Source organism: Neoarius graeffei, chromosome 18 (assembly GCF_027579695.1).
Source record: "Neoarius graeffei isolate fNeoGra1 chromosome 18, fNeoGra1.pri, whole genome shotgun sequence".
Taxonomy (NCBI): Eukaryota; Metazoa; Chordata; class Actinopteri; order Siluriformes; family Ariidae; genus Neoarius; species Neoarius graeffei.
In genome coordinates this window covers 62,583,116-62,599,572 of record NC_083586.1, presented here as the reverse complement: position 1 = coordinate 62,599,572, position 16,457 = coordinate 62,583,116, and the positions used below count along the sequence as shown (strand labels likewise).

General features: G+C 48.4%; 2 protein-coding genes across 2 annotated transcripts in view; both read right to left on the bottom strand.

The window, feature by feature from the left end:
- The window catches only part of LOC132865815 (B-cell receptor CD22-like), a 78,813-nt gene that overhangs the window by 3,580 nt on the left and 58,776 nt on the right, over positions 1–16,457 (bottom strand). The gene's annotated exons all lie outside the window — the stretch shown is intronic.
- Positions 766–16,457, bottom strand: part of LOC132866424 (B-cell receptor CD22-like) — a 37,859-nt gene continuing 22,167 nt past the window's right edge. Inside the window, exons 3-4 of the mRNA XM_060899185.1 lie at positions 7,475–7,834; positions 766–1,300 (exon numbers count right to left, since the gene is read on the bottom strand). Coding sequence (XP_060755168.1) covers positions 1,008–1,300; positions 7,475–7,834 — 653 coding nt within the window. The 3' untranslated portion in view covers positions 766–1,007. The remainder of the gene's footprint in view (positions 1,301–7,474; positions 7,835–16,457) is intronic.

Here is a 16,457-nt window from a genome sequence, read left to right as displayed (position 1 = left end):
CTAGAACACTAATGAGCATGTATGCTAGTCTGGTGTGCAAGTATGATAATACACATGTATGCTAATGTTAAAATATTTGAATGTGAAAGTATGCTAATACGGGCGGCACGGTGGTGTAGTGGTTAGCGCTGTCGCCTCACAGCAAGAAGGTCCTGGGTTCGAGCCCCGGGGCCGGCGAGGGCCTTTCTGTGTGGAGTTTGCATGTTCTCCCCGTGTCCGCGTGGGTTTCCTCCGGGTGCTCCGGTTTCCCCCACAGTCCAAAGACATGCAGGTTAGGTTAACTGGTGACTCTAAATTGACCGTAGGTGTGAGTGTGAATGGTTGTCTGTGTCTATGTGTTAGCCCTGTGATGACCTGGCAACTTGTCCAGGGTGTACCCCGCCTTTTGCCCGTAGTCAGCTGGGATAGGCTCCAGCTTGCCTGCGACCCTGTAGAAGGATAAAGCGGCTAGAGATAATGAGATGAGATGAGATGAGTATGCTAATACACGTGTGTACTAATTAAAAATATTCTAGCGCGCGAGTATGTAAGTATGCAGATCCATGTGGATGCTTGTATGTGAGTAAACTAGTGGGTAATTATGCGAGTCTGCAGTTAGCTGCTGTGCAAGTCTGTGAGTCTGTCTGCATTGTGCAGGTTTAACCCACAGACACATTTAACTCTAGATACCGAGAGAGAGAGAGAGAGGCCACTTTAATTACTGACACATGATGTAATGAGACATGTTTGCTTAATGAGCAGCTAATTTATCATCATGGTGCCTTGTACAGTTTTGGGGCGAGTTGGCTCTCTGAGAGATGTGAACTGTTCATATCTAAATATCTTTTCTGTAAAAGAATAATGAAGTTCTCTCTGCAGTATTCTGTAGGACTAAAGCCGTTAATCATGTCCAGTGTAAACCTGATCAGAATGCATCCAGTGAAACTTCACATCAACTGATGACTTGTTGTGTTGCTGTGCTGCTGGTTCCTGCTTCATTACTGATGGGATTCATTTTACATGTGGATTCAGCACCAACTTTGTGTTGCTAGTTTCATGAGTGAAAGAATAAATCTGGACTTACATTGGACATCAAGAGTGACAGCAGGGGAGCGATAATCTTCTCCCTGTGCAGCACAGCTGTAATCACCTGAATCCCTCTGACTGACTGACCGCAGACGGAGAGGGTTAGAGGAGGAGGATAAAAGATTTCCACTTTTGTACCAGGAGACAGTCGGGCTGCAGGTGTTTTTACATGTGAGAGTGACTGTCTTTCCCTCAACCACTTCATCAGGAATCATCTCCACCTGAAGCTCTGAGGCTGAGAGGAAAGAGGAAAACGTGCAGTGCAGCCTGTGGGGATTAGTGTCTGTTCTCCTGTTATTAAATCACATCATTTAGCTTCCGAATCATAAACTTACTGCATTTTAACTAGCAGATATTAGCTGAGGGGAGACATGCCTCATGTTTATACTATAAATATAAAACACAATGTACATTTCATTTTAACCTTCATTTATTATTATTATTATTATTATTATTATTATTATTATTATTATCTAGCTCCAGATTTCTGTAAAGTTGCTCTGTGACACTGTCTGTTGTTAAAAGCACGATGCAAATCAAACTGAATTGAACTGAACTGCCTCCCCAAATACAGCGAGCACATGTTCATGATTGTTCTGTATAATTAGCTGTCAGTGGTTCAGTGATTAATGATGCTGTTTTATGGAAGAAAGTCATTTACTATTCCTTTTAATGTTAAATAAATATTAATCCACTTTGTATGTCATGTATGTGACTGGTATCCCAATGTTCCTGGATAAAGAGGTTACTGAATAGAGGAGTGAATGAATGACCTCCATGTAGACTGACACTTTCACACACTTCAAAAGTCGTTGCTTAGTTAATTAGTCAGTGAGGAGATGCTGAATATCGTGGGTGCAGTAAACACTTTGTATGACGATCTCAAGTTTGTTGAACTAATATGTCGCTGAAGTTCTACAGTTTTCTCTACAGATTACACCAAACACCAATCCAGGACATTAAAACTGAATTTAAACCACGTAGCTACTTACAGCTCAGACTGAGCCGCTGCACATAAAGAACAATATACTGCCATTTCACTTTCACTCTTTACAAACGTGTTTTAATTATTAATTGTATATATTTGCAACATGGGATTATTAAAAAATGAGTAACTGTTTATATCTTCAGGGTGGGTAAGTACTGTGGAGTCTCTTCTGCACATGTGTGAGGTGGCGTCTGAACACGTGTTTCTTGAGGTTTTTTAAAGGCCTTTTTAGGACCGCAATCTGCAACAATATTTTCACATGCAGTAGGACAATAGGACATGTGGACAACAACCCTGATTCTCAACCATGACCTCTAGTCGACCTTCTCTCTTCAAAGTCCCTTGATTACTAATGGCGCTCTCCTGTCTACAGTCAGATGTCTCTCTTTAAATAGGAATGCCAAAACACACTTTGCCAGATCTCACTCCAGCAGTGTGTCTGTAGCGAGTCGAAGCCTCCTCGATCTTATCGATCTGATCTGTTAGTGATGTCAAAATGAACCTTTCTAAAGTTTTCCTTCAACTGGATCTATGAAAGGTTCCTGACTGGAAGCTTTTAAACACTGTGCACACTAGTGCCATCTGGTGGTCAGAATGATAAAGTGCACCTGTTACTGTACTGGGTGGCAGTGCCTGCTTCTGTGTGCTTTTGGGTTACAGCTGATACATTTTCATACAGAATAAATGCAACTGGTGACACTAAATAATGTCCTTTGAGCATAAATATAATTTTAAGAATTATTCAACACTTCTAAAATATCTGTTTATAGGAATGCCATCAAGTAAGACGCATAACAGTATTTATTCATATTAAACCCAGACCTAGTGCTTCATCTAACACTTCACATGAAAGACTGGAGAACGAGGTGGGATATGTGTAGCCTCGGCCGAGGGTTATGGTTAGGGATAGATGACTTGCAACCATGTGATTAAAATGTGCTATGTTACGAGCGTCCACCATGATGGTGGATATACAAAGCAACTCGGATGGCAGCTGCTGAAAGTGTGTCTGTAAACAGTGCTGAGTTTTCTCAGTATTACCACGATTTGAACGGTTGAGCGAAGATAGATGTGTGGTTTTGACCCATATTATTTAAAAAAAGTCAGGCTTTTCTGAAGATAAGCACTTCTACCAACACTCAAGTATGAATACAGGTCATTTCATCCCATGGCCATTTCATCCAAAGCCTTTTTCATACATACGATCAGTTATTTTATGTTTCGGGTAAGTCCAAGCCAAAAACACCCAAGATATAGATAATTGGTTGCAGCAATATTTTTATTTTAATGGTGGAAGTTACTGATGAAAATATATGTAAATCTAAATTAGTTTCAAAATTTCAGCTTTCTAGACACAGAGGTTTTTTATTTATGCCATTTTGAAAAATTACTAAATTAGACTAGAATGTACCCCCTAAATCCTCGCCAGGGTTTTTAAATGCATTTTTCTCAGCTTCTAGGCTACACAGAGGTTTGAAATTTGGTAAATTAACTTTCTATATGTTGCTAATCTGGAAGGAAAACATAAAGCCATCTATCTAGAAAATCCTGGCCATAGGTGCTTCCAAAAAATGCTAAAAATTAAGAAAAAAACACACTCGCGAGTGGGGTTTAGGGCCCTAAAAAACAAATGTATTCATCTCCTATCACTAGCTGGTCTTATTATAAACCAGATTGCCTGGTCACTTCTATAATGGGAGCTCTCTAGATAGAGTATTTACAGAAATATGGCAGATTCAATTCCATACCCCACAAAAAGTATCATATCTTTAAGACCCTGAATGGAAATGAAGCCCAGGGAGCACAGGTCTGCAACTCGGTAAATAGTTTCATTCATTCAATCACTACAAACATGTGAAGTGTCCTCTGATTTGTGCATCATTCTCTTTTTTCAATCCCAAATCATCCATTTTTAATGCCCTCGAATATGTTGTGCATTTAGAGGAGTCATTTTTAATATAGACTCAAATTAGTGATCAGTCAAGGATTTAGTATTTTCTGTATGAGGAAGTCTCAGATGTTATTAAAGGTTATTAGCATTGAATTCTGCAAATGCTAAGCTTATACTGTCGTGCCCTTCTATTTGTGCCTGGTGCAGGGACCAAACACATTTTGGTCTATATTATTAAGGAACTAGCTGTTAGTTCTATTTATAGAGTTCCAGCACCAAAAGTTTGTTACAAGTACGATCTACACTCCAGATGATAAGTTTGGATCTTTGAACAGGAGCAATGTTAAAGATCACTCAGATCTGAAAACAGAAAGGAAATAGCATCAAATAAAAAAAGTGATAAATTATATACATGTATTTTAAAACACTGGTGTATACATGATCTATGGAAAATTATAAATACTGATATAGTCTCTGTCAGAAATGCAACTGTAAACAGACAATACACCCAATATTAGTCATGACAAGCATATGAATAGGAGAGTGCTGCATCTGTGAGCTTAAATTACTTTTTCATGGTAAAGCAGATAGTTATTTGCAGAGGTGGACAGTAATGAAGTACGTTTACTTGAGTGCTGTACTTATGTATACTTTGAGTATCTGTACTTTACTTGAGTATTATTATTTTTGGAAACTTATGACTAACTTCACTACATTTGAAAGACAAATATTGTACTTTTCACTCCACTACATTTCTCTCAAGGTCCTCGTTACTCATTACTATGAAGCAGCTTAGAAAGTGGATGTTTATTTCTTTTCTTTTCTAAAATGTGATGTTTTTTTCGCAGGTGACACTAAGACAGTCTATCAGTAATCACTAGGGTCACGTCACATCCATAGACTGGATAAAATCAAGTTCAGTGATTTCTCAACAGCGTTATTTAACACGATCAGTTGATGGCAGAATGGAAGGAGGCGGTTCTTCTGGAGAATCCACACGCCCATGAACCCATGGTTCAGTTTTCTGAAAAGATTCAAGATTTGTTTTGTATTAAATGTTTGCCGAAAACAAACCACATCACGGCCTACAAAAACTCGCCGTCCAACCTGCGGAAGCATATTGAGGGAGATAAACGTTTTATTCCAAGAGAAAGCTTGCAGTGAAGTTGTCTGTTCTTTTAGAGCTAGCGATAATGTTGCAATAGCTATGCAGTCTGGTTAGTCAAATGACTTTCTATGGATTTGCCTGCCAAGTTGCCGTAGCCTTGTCCGCAGCTAACGTTTACAAATAGCTAGTTAACTTGGACACTGTTAGTTAGCATGTAAAAACAGAGTTACACTAACATGAATAACGTTAACTTATCTGAAGTCCTTTCAGAAATATGTTTTAGCATAATCTTCCCAAATAAACAGAATGTAGAAATCTTTCTTTTCTAGTAGCGTTAGATACCCAAAATGATTTTGAGTTTGAAAAGAGTTTGCTAGCATGTCAGGTGGAGCTTCACTGACTAGCTAGCTTAACGTTAAACCACCATGATGCACAGCATGTGTTCATTTTGTGAATTCATATTTCTGTCTTTGGTAACGGCATTAGGTTTTGTAAGCATTGTGGCAATAATAACGATGCGTTGACAGAAAATGTACTTTTAATACTTAAGCATTTTTAAAAGCAAGTACTTCAGTACTTTAACTTAAGTAAAAAATTGACTGGAGAACTTTCACTTGTATCGGAGTAACATTGGACCAGTGGGATCTGCACTTTGACTTAAGTAATGAAGTTGGGTTCTTTGTCCACCTCTGGTTATTTGTGAACTGTAGAGTACATGTAACAGCAAAAACAACAAATTCGAGGGCATTAAAAATGGATGATTTGGGATTGAAAAAAAGAGAATGATGCACAAATAAGAGGACACTTCACATGTTTGTACTGACTGAATTAATGAAACTATTTACCGAGTTGCAGACCTGTGCTCTCTGTGCTTCATTTCCATTCAGGGTCTTAAAGATATGATACTTTTTGTGGGGTATGGAATTGAATCTGCCATATTTCTGTAAATACTCTATCTAGAGAGCTCCCATTACAGAAGTGACCAGGCAATCTGGTTTATAATAAGACCAGGACGTGATAGGAGATGAATACATTTGCTTTCTAGTATTTTTAGGGCCCTAAACCCCACTCACGAGTGCGTTTTTCTTCATTTTAAGCATTTTTTGGAAGCACCTATGGCCAGGATTTTCTAGATAGATGGCTTTATGTTTCCGTCCAGATTAGCAACATATAGAAAGTTAATTTACCAAATTTCAAACCTCTGTGCAGCCTAGAAGCTGAGAAAAATGCATTTAAATCCCCAAAAATACCTGGCGAGAATTTAGGGGCTACATTCTGGTCTAATTTCAGTAATTTTCAAAATGACCTAGTTCATTAAATACACAGAATACAGCCCGAAAATTTTATCAGTTCATATTTCACCAGTATCTATTATCATAAGCGCTCACAAAGAAAATTAATCTGATGCTGCAACCACCATCTGGTCATTTGGCAGGGACCTACCCTTTCAGGTATTTGTTTGTTTGAAAAAAGGAGGAATTCTCAATGGAATTTGACCGAAACAAAACACATTTTCATAAAGCGAATGAGTGCCATAGTACGGATCACATTAAATCTTTAGGCGCAGAACAATGCTCTCATGGGGGGCTTTGTTTGTGAATCCCAGGCCGAGGCGCGGTCCTACCGACCCGAGACCACGCGCTTTCCAAGGGGGAGGCTTAGAGAGAGGTGCCGGTCAAATGTGGCCTCGCTGTGAGCTCCGTTTAATCTTGTTAAATCTTTAGGCGTGGAGCAGCGTTCTCGTGGGGCTTCGTTCACGAACACAGGAATACCTGAAATATAAAATAATTGATAGTGCGTATGAAAAGGCTTTGGACGGAATGTCTTAACAATTGGACGAAGTGTCCTGATCCCCTCGTCTCTGTTCCATACTGAGCCTCAGGGTTTCCTCACCCTCTTTCTGAATCACGGACGCAATTCTAAAAAATCGGAACGTGCTACGGTCACGAGTACTGCTGTGACCACAACCACATACAGCACAGAGATATGGCAGAGCTAAAATACCCCTTAAAGCAGTGGCAAAACAAAGAGAGAGTCACGCATGCGTCACTGTTTTGTCTGGTATGTGCTTGACCCCACGTTTGTATTTCCACCAACATGGCAGACTTCCAGGTTTCTATTTTGCTATGTCGTCCCTTGCAAGTCAAAGACAGGGTTAGGGGCGGGGCTACACATGCCCCACCTTGCTCTCCGGGCTGCAGCCGGGTTCTTCTCACCGAGTTGTTGAGTTTTGTACCTTCAGTCACTGTTAACGAGTGAGATAACTAAAGCTAGCACTCACACAGCTCTTTACTGAGACATTTTCTTTGTAGAAAATTTAACTTCTTGAATGGAAAACCGTGGTACTAATGCTGTAAATCTAAATATTTTTATGGTGAATAAAGTGCAGTGTGTTATTATTATTTGAGTTGATGTGGCTTACCTCTGACAGAAAGAAAAACTCCAGGTCTACCTTGAAACTGTCCACCAGATATGTTTGTTATAAATCTGAAGAAGTATCTGCCTCGGTCCTGGTCTCTCACATCACTCAGTCTGAGACGGCAGTCACTCCGTTTGTCTCCGAGGTACTGAACCCTGTCTCTGTACTCTGGGGCTGAAGACAGATCAGGAGGCTCTTTACCGCTTTGAACCCGTTCTCTGCTCCAGAAAGCTTTCTCAACTTTATAACGAGTTGGATATGTTGGATATGTGTATGTGCAGCCCAGAGTCACTGTAGATCCCTTTCCAGCACAGATGGAGCTCGGTGTGTAAAACACAGCCCACTGCTGAGAAACAACACCTCCTGCAACATGAAATGCAGAAACATGTTGATGATGCACATGCAGGCCTCAGACAGTGAGTAAACCTGGATAAACTCTCCAGTGTAACAATCTGAGCTCATTTATAACTAAAAACACAATGAGAAGGTCCACAGGTCACACAGTACAGCAGGAGAGAGAGAGAGAGAGAGAGAGAGAGAGAGAGAGAGAGAGAGAAGAGAGAGAGCACTAAAGGAGGAGAGAGAGAGAGAGCACTAAAGGAGGAGAGAGAGAGAGAGAGAGAGAGAGAGAGAGAGAGAGAGAGAGAGAGCACAAAAGGGGGGAGAGAGAGAGCACTAAAGGGGGGGAGATAGAGAGCACTAAAGGAGGACAGAGAGAGAGAGCACTAAAGGGGGGAGAGAGAGAGCACTAAAGGGGGGGGGAGAGAGAGCACTAAAGGGGGAGAGATCACTAAGGGGGGTGAGGGAGAGAGCACTAAAGGTGGGAGAGAGAAAGAGCACTAAGGGGGGAGGAAGAGAGAGCACTAAAGGGGGGAGAGAGAGAGCACAAAAGGGGGGAGAGAGAGAGAGAGCACTAAAGGGGGGAGAGAGAGAGAGCACTAAATGGGGGGAGGGAGAGAGCATTAAAGGGGGGGAGGGAGAGCACTAAAGGGGGGAGGGAGAGAGCATTAAAGGGGAGGGAGAGAGCACTAAAGGGGGGGGGACTGAGAGAGCATTAAAGGGGGGGAAGGAGAGAGCACTAAAGGGGGGGAGAGAGAGAGAGAGAGAGAGAGAGAGACAGAACAAAAGGGGGGAGAGAGAGAGGACTAAAGGGGGGGAGAGAAAGAGAGCACTAAAGGGGGGAAGAGAGAGAGAGCACTATAGGGGGGGAGAGAGAGCACTAAAGGGGGGAGAGAGAGAGCACTAAAGGGGGGAGAGAGAGAGAGCACTAAAGAGGGAGAGAGAGAGACAGCACAAAAGGGGGGAGAGAGAGAGGACTAAAGGGGGGGAGAGAAAGAGAGCACTAAAGGGGGGAAGAGAGAGAGAGAGCACTATAGGGGGGGAGAGAGAGCACTAAAGGGGGGAGAGAGAGAGCACTAAAGGGGGGGAGAGAGAGAGCACTAAAGAGGGAGAGAGAGAGACAGCACAAAAGGGGGGAGAGAGAGAGGACTAAAGGGGGGGAGAGAAAGAGAGCACTAAAGGGGGGAAGAGAGAGAGAGAGCACTATAGGGGGGGAGAGAGAGCACTAAAGGGGGAAAGAGAGAGAGCACTAAAGGGGGGGAGAGAGAGAGCACTAAGGGGGGAGAGAGAGCACTAAAGGGGGGGAGAGAGAGAGCACTAAGGGGGGAGAGAGAGCACTAAAGGGGGGGAAAGAGAGAGAGCACTAAAGGGGGGAGAGAGAGAGAGCACTAAAGGGGGAAGAGAGAGAGCACTAAAGGGGGGGAGAGAGAGCACTAAAGGGGGGAAGAGAGAGAGAGCACTGAAGGGGGGAGAGAGAGAGAGCACTAAAGGGGGGGAGAGAGAGAGAACTAAAGGGGGAGAGAGAGAGAGAGAGCACTAAGGGGGGGGAGAGAGCACTAAAGGGGGGGAGAGAGCGCACTAAAGGGGGGGGAGAGAGAGCACTGAAGGGGGGAGAGAGAGCACTAAAGGGGGGGAGAGAGAGCACTAAAGGGGGGAGAGAGAGAGAGCACTAAAGGGGGGAAGAGAGAGAGAGCACTAAAGGGGGGGAAAGAGAGAGAGCACTAAAGGGGGGAGAGAGAGAGAGCACTAAAGGGGGGAGAGAGAGAGAGCACTAAAGGGGGGAGAGAGAGAGAGCACTAAAGGGGGGGAGAGAGAGAGCACTAAAGGGGGAAGAGAGAGAGAGCACTAAAGGGGGGGAGAGAGAGCACTAAAGGGGGGAAGAGAGAGAGAGCACTGAAGGGGGGAGAGAGAGAGAGCACTAAAGGGGGGAGAGAGAGAGAGAACTAAAGGGGGAGAGAGAGAGAGAGAGAGAGAGCACTAAGGGGGGGAGAGAGCACTAAAGGGGGGGAGAGAGAGCACTAAAGGGGGGGAGAGAGAGCACTGAAGGGGGGAGAGAGAGCACTAAAGGGGGGGAGAGAGAGCACTAAAGGGGGGGGGAGAGAGAGAGCACTAAAGGGGGGAAGAGAGAGAGAGCACTAAAGGGGGGAGAGAGAGCACTAAAGGGGGGAGAGAGAGAGAGAGAGAGAGAGAGAGAGAGAGAGTACTAAAGGGGGGAGAGAGAGTACTAAAGGGAGGGGAGAGAGAGCACTAAAGGGGGAGAGAGAGAGAGTACTAAAGGGGGAGAGAGAGAGAGCACTAAAGGGGGGAGAGAGAGAGAGCACTAAAGGGGGAGAGAGAGATAGCACTAAAGGTTTGGAGGGAGAGAGCACTTAAGGGGGGAGGGAGAAAGAGCACTAAGGGGGGAGAGAGAAAGAGCACTAAAGGGACAGAGAGAGAGAGCAGTAAAGGGGGGGAGAGAGAGCACTAAAGGGGGGGAGAGAGAGAGCACTAAAGGGGGGAGAGAGAGCACTAAAGGGGGGAGAGAGAGAGCACTAAAGGGGGGGAGAGAGAGCACTAAAGAGGGGAGGGAGAGAGCACTAAAGGGGGGGAGAGAGAGCACTAAAGGGGGGAGAGAGAGCACTAAAGGGGGGGAGAGAGAGAGAGCACTAAAGGGGGGGAGAGAGAGAGAGCACTAAAGGGGGGGGGAGAGAGAGAGCACGAAAGGGGGGAGAGAGAGACAGCACTAAAGGGGGGGAGAGAGAGAGCACTAAAGGGGGGAGGGAGAAAGAGCACTAAAGGGGGGAGAGAGAAAGAGCACTAAAGGGGGGGAGAGAGAGAGCACTAAAGGGGGGGAGAGAGAGCACTCAAGGGGGGGAGGGAGAGAGAGCACTAAAGGGGGGAGGGAGAGAGCACTAAAGGGGGGGAGGAAGAGATTACTAAATGGGTGGAGGGAGAGAGCACTAAATGGGGGGAGGGAGAGAGCACTAAAGGGGGGGAGAGAGAGAGCACTAAAGGGGGAGAGAGAGAGAGAGCACTAAAGGGGGAAGGGAGAGAGAGCACTAAAGGGGGGAGGGAGAGAGCACTAAATGGGGGAGGGAGAGATTACTAAATGGGTGGAGGGAGAGAGCACTAAAGGAGGGGAGGGAGAGAGCACTAAAGGGGGGGAGGGAGAGAGCACTAAAGTGGGGGAGGGAGAGAGAGCACTAAAGGGGGAGAGAGAGAGAGAGCACTAAAGGGGGAGAGAGCACTAAAGGAGGAAGGGAGAGAGAACACTAAAGGGGGGAGGGAGAGAGCACTAAATGGGGGGAGGGAGAGAGCACTAAAGGGGGGGAGGGAGAGAGCACTAAAGGGGGGAGGGAGAGAGAGCACTAAAGGGGGAGAGACAGAGAGCACTAAAGGGGGAGTGAGAGCACTAAAGGGGGAAGGGAGAGAGAGCACTAAAGGGGGGAGAGAGAGAGAGCACAAAACGGGGAGAGAGAGAGAGAGCACTAAACGGGGGAGGGAGAGAGCACTAAAGGGGGGGAGGGAGAGAGCACTAAAGGGGGGGAGAGAGAGAGCACTAAAGGGGGGAGGGAGAGAGAGCACTAAAGGGGGAGAGAGAGAGCACTAAGGGGGGGAGGGAGAGAGAGCACTAAACGGGGGAAGAGAGAGAGCACTAAACGGGGGAAGAGAGAGAGAGCACTAAAGGGGGAGAGAGCACTAAAGGGGGAAGGGAGAGAGAGCACTAAAGGGGGGAGGGAGAGAGCACTAAAGGGGGGAGGGAGAGAGCACTAAAGGAGGGGAGGGAGAGAGCACTAAAGGGGGGGAGGGAGAGAGCACTAAAGGGGGCGAGGGAGAGATTACTAAATGGGTGGAGGGAGAGAGCACTAAAGGAGGGGAGGGAGAGAGCACTAAATGGGGGGAGGGAGAGAGCACTAAAGGAGGGGAGGGAGAGAGCACTAAAGGGGGGGACGGAGAGAGCACTAAAGGGGGAGAGAGAGAGAGCACTAAAGGGGGGAGAGAGAGCACTAAAGGGGGAGAAAGCACTAAAGGGGGAAGGGAGAGAGAGCACTAAAGGGGGGAGGGAGAGATTACTAAATGGGTGGAGGGAGAGAGCACTAAAGGAGGGGAGGGAGAGAGCACTAAAGGGGGGGACGGAGAGAGCACTAAAGGGGGGGAGGGAGAGAGAGCACTAAAGGGGGAGAGAGAGAGCACTAAAGGGGGAAGGGAGAGAGAGCACTAAAGGGGGGGGGAGAGAGAGAGCACAAAACGGGGAGAGAGAGAGAGCACTAAAGGGGGGGAGGGAGAGAGCACTAAAGGGGGGAGGGAGAGAGAGCACTAAAGGGGGAGAGAGAGAGCACTAAACGGGGGGAGAGAGAGAGCACTAAAGTGGGGGAGGGAGAGAGAGCACTAAACGGGGGAAGAGAGAGAGCACTAAATGGGGGAAGAGAGAGAGAGCACTAAAGGGGGGAGAGAGAGAGAGAGCACTAAACAGGGGAAGAGAGAGAGAGCACTAAACAGGGGAAGAGAGAGAGAGCACTAAAGGGAGAGAGAGAGCATTATGGGGGGGAGAGAGAGAGAGCATTAAGAGGGGGAGAGAGAGAGCATTAAGGGGGGGAGAGAGAGAGCACAAAAGGGGGGTAGAGAGAGAGCACTAAAGGGGGAGAGAGTGAGCACTAAAAGGGGGAGAGAGAGAGCCCTAAAGGGGGGGGAAGAGAGAGCACTAAAGGGGGGTGAGGGGGAGAGAGCACTAAAGGGGGGAGGGAGAGAGCACTAAAGTGGGGGAGGGAGAGAGCACTAAATGGGGGGAGGGAGAGAGCACTAAATGGGGGGAGGGAGAGAGCACTAAATGGGGGGAGGGAGAGAGCACTATATGGGGGAAGGGAGAGAGCACTAAATGGGGGGATGGAGAGAGCATTAAAGGGGGTTGGGAGAGAGAGAGCACTAAAGGGGGAGAGAGAGCACTAAAGGGGGGAGAGAGAGAGCACTAAACGGGGAGACAGAGCACTCAAGGGGGAGAGAGAGCACTCAAGGGGGGAGGGAGAGAGCACTCAAGGGGGGAGGGAGAGAGCACTAAAAGGGGGAGGGAGAGATAACTAAAGAGGGAGAGAGAGCACTAAAGAGGGGGAGGGAGAGAGTGCACTAAAGGGGGGGAGAGAGAGAGCACTAAACGGGGGAAGGAGAGAGAGCACTAAACGGGGGAAGGAGAGAGAGAGCACTAAAGGGGGGAAGGAGAGAGAGAGAGCACTAAGGGGGGAGAGAGAGAGAGAGAGAGAGAGAGCACTAAAGGGGGGGAGGGAGAGAGCACTCAAGGGGGGGAGAGAGAACACTAAAGAGGGGAGGGGAGGAGAGAGCACTAAAGGGGGGGAGAATGAGAGCACTAAAGGGGGGAGGGAGAAAGAGCACTAAAGGGGGGAGAGAGAAAGAGCACTAAAGGGGGGAGAGAGAGAGCACTAAAGGGGGGGAGAGAGAGCACTCAAGGGGGGGAGGGAGAGAGAGCACTAAAGGGGGGAGGGAGAGAGCACTAAAGGGGGGGGAGGAAGAGATTACTAAATGGGTGGAGGGAGAGAGCACTAAATGGGGGGAGGGAGAGAGCACTAAAGGAGGGGAGGGAGAGAGCACTAAAGGGGGGAGAGAGAGAGCACTAAAGGGGGAGAGAGAGAGAGAGCACTAAAGGGGGAAGGGAGAGAGAGCACTAAAGGGGGGAGGGAGAGAGCACTAAATGGGGGAGGGAGAGATTACTAAATGGGTGGAGGGAGAGAGCACTAAAGGAGGGGAGGGAGAGAGCACTAAAGGGGGGGAGGGAGAGAGCACTAAAGGGGGGGAGGGAGAGAGAGCACTAAAGGGGGAGAGAGAGAGAGAGCACTAAAGGGGGGAGAGAGCACTAAAGGAGGAAGGGAGAGAGAACACTAAAGGGGGGAGGGAGAGAGCACTAAATGGGGGGAGGCAGAGAGCACTAAAGGGGGGGAGGGAGAGAGCACTAAAGGGGGAGAGGGAGAGAGCACTAAAGGGGGGAGGGAGAGAGAGCACTAAAGGGGGAGAGACAGAGAGCACTAAAGGGGGAGTGAGAGCACTAAAGGGGAAGGGAGAGAGAGCACTAAAGGGGGGAGAGAGAGAGAGAGCACAACGGGGGGGAGGGAGAGAGCACTAAAGGGGGGGGAGGGAGAGAGCACTAAAGGGGGGGAGAGAGAGAGCACTAAAGGGGGGAGGGAGAGAGAGCACTAAAGGGGGAGAGAGAGAGAGCACTAAATGGGGGAAGAGAGAGAAGAGAGCACTAAACTGGGGGAGGGAGAGAGAGCACTAAACGGGGGAAGAGAGAGAGAGCACTAAACGGGGGAAGAGAGAGAGCACTAAAGGGGGGGAGGGAGAGAGCACTAAGGGGGGGGAGGGAGAGATTACTAAATGGGTGGAGGGAGAGAGCACTAAATGGGGGAAGGGAGAGAGCACTAAAGGAGGGGAGGGAGAGAGCACTAAAGGGGGGGAGAGAGAGAGCACAAAACGGGGAGAGAGAGAGAGCACTAAAGGGGGGGAGGGAGAGAGCACTAAAGGGGGGGAGGGAGAGAGCACTAAAGGGGGGAGGGAGAGAGAGCACTAAAGGGGGAGAGAGAGAGCACTAAAGGAGGGGAGGGAGAGAGCACTAAAGGGGGGGGAGAGAGAGAGCACAAAACGGGGAGAGAGAGAGAGCACTAAAGGGGGGGAGGGAGAGAGCACTAAAGGGGGGGAGGGAGAGAGCACTAAAGGGGGAGGGAGAGAGAGCACTAAAGGGGAGAGAGAGAGCACTAAACGGGGGGAGAGAGAGAGCACTAAAGTGGGGGAGGGAGAGAGAGCACTAAACGGGGGAAGAGAGAGAGAGCACTAAACGGGGGAAGAGAGAGAGAGCACTAAAGGGAGAGAGAGAGCATTATGGGGGGGAGAGAGAGAGAGAGCACTAAACAGGGGAAGAGAGAGAGAGCACTAAACAGGGGAAGAGAGAGAGAGCACTAAAGGGAGAGAGAGAGCATTATGGGGGGGGAGAGAGAGAGAGCATTAAGAGGGGGAGAGAGAGAGAGCATTAAGGGGGGGAGAGAGAGAGAGCACAAAAGGGGGGTAGAGAGAGAGCACTAAAGGGGGAGAGAGTGAGCACTAAAAGGGGGAGAGAGAGAGCGCTAAAGGGGGGAAGAGAGAGCACTAAAGAGGGTGAGGGAGAGAGAGCACTAAAGGGGGGAGGGAGAGAGCACTAAAGTGGGGGAGGGAGAGAGCACTAAATGGGGGGAGGGAGAGAGCACTAAATGGGGGGAGGGAGAGAGCACTAAATGGGGGGGAGGGGAGAGAGCACTATATGGGGGAAGGGAGAGAGCACTAAATGGGGGGAGGGAGAGAGCATTAAAGGGGGTTGGGAGAGAGAGAGCACTAAAGGGGGAGAGAGAGCACTAAAGGGGGGAGAGAGAGAGCACTAAACGGGGAGACAGAGCACTCAAGGGGGAGAGAGAGCACTCAAGGGGGGAGGGAGAGAGCACTCAAGGGGGGAGGGAGAGAGCACTAAAAGGGGGAGGGAGAGATAACTAAAGAGGGAGAGAGAGCACTAAAGAGGGGGAGGGAGAGAGTGCACTAAAGGGGGGGAGAGAGAGAGCACTAAACGGGGGAAGGAGAGAGAGCACTAAACGGGGGAAGGAGAGAGAGAGCACTAAAGGGGGGAAGGAGAGAGAGAGAGCACTAAGGGGGAGAGAGAGAGAGAGAGAGAGAGAGAGAGCACTAAAGGGGGGGAGGGAGAGAGCACTCAAGGGGGGAGAGAGAACACTAAAGAGGGGAGGGAGAGAGAGCACTAAAGGGGGGGGGAGAGAGAGCACTAAAGTGGGGAGGGAGAAAGAGCACTAAAGGGGGGAGAGAGAAAGAGCACTAAAGGGGGGGAGAGAGAGAGCACTAAAGGGGGGGAGAGAGAGCACTCAAGGGGGGGAGGGAGAGAGAGCACTAAAGGGGGGAGGGAGAGAGCACTAAAGGGGGGGAGGAAGAGATTACTAAATGGGGTGGAGGGAGAGAGCACTAAATGGGGGGAGGGAGAGAGCACTAAAGGAGGGGAGGGAGAGAGCACTAAAGGGGGGAGAGAGAGAGCACTAAAGGGGGAGAGGAGAGAGAGAGCACTAAAGGGGGAAGGGAGAGAGAGCACTAAAGGGGGGAGGGAGAGAGCACTAAATGGGGGAGGGAGAGATTACTAAATGGGTGGAGGGAGAGAGCACTAAAGGAGGGGAGGGAGAGAGCACTAAAGGGGGGGGAGGGAGAGAGCACTAAAGGGGGGGAGGGAGAGAGAGCACTAAAGGGGGAGAGAGAGAGAGAGCACTAAAGGGAGAGAGAGCACTAAAGGAGGAAGGGAGAGAGAACACTAAAGGGGGGAGGGAGAGAGCACTAAATGGGGGGAGGCAGAGAGCACTAAAGGGGGGGAGGGAGAGAGCACTAAAGGGGGAGAGGGAGAGAGCACTAAAGGGGGGGAGGGAGAGAGAGCACTAAAGGGGGAGAGACAGAGAGCACTAAAGGGGGAGTGAGAGCACTAAAGGGGGAAGGGAGAGAGAGCACTAAAGGGGGGAGAGAGAGAGAGCACAAAACGGGGAGAGAGAGAGAGCACTAAACGGGGGGAGGGAGAGAGCACTAAAGGGGGGGAGGGAGAGAGCACTAAAGGGGGGGAGAGAGAGAGCACTAAAGGGGGGAGGGAGAGAGA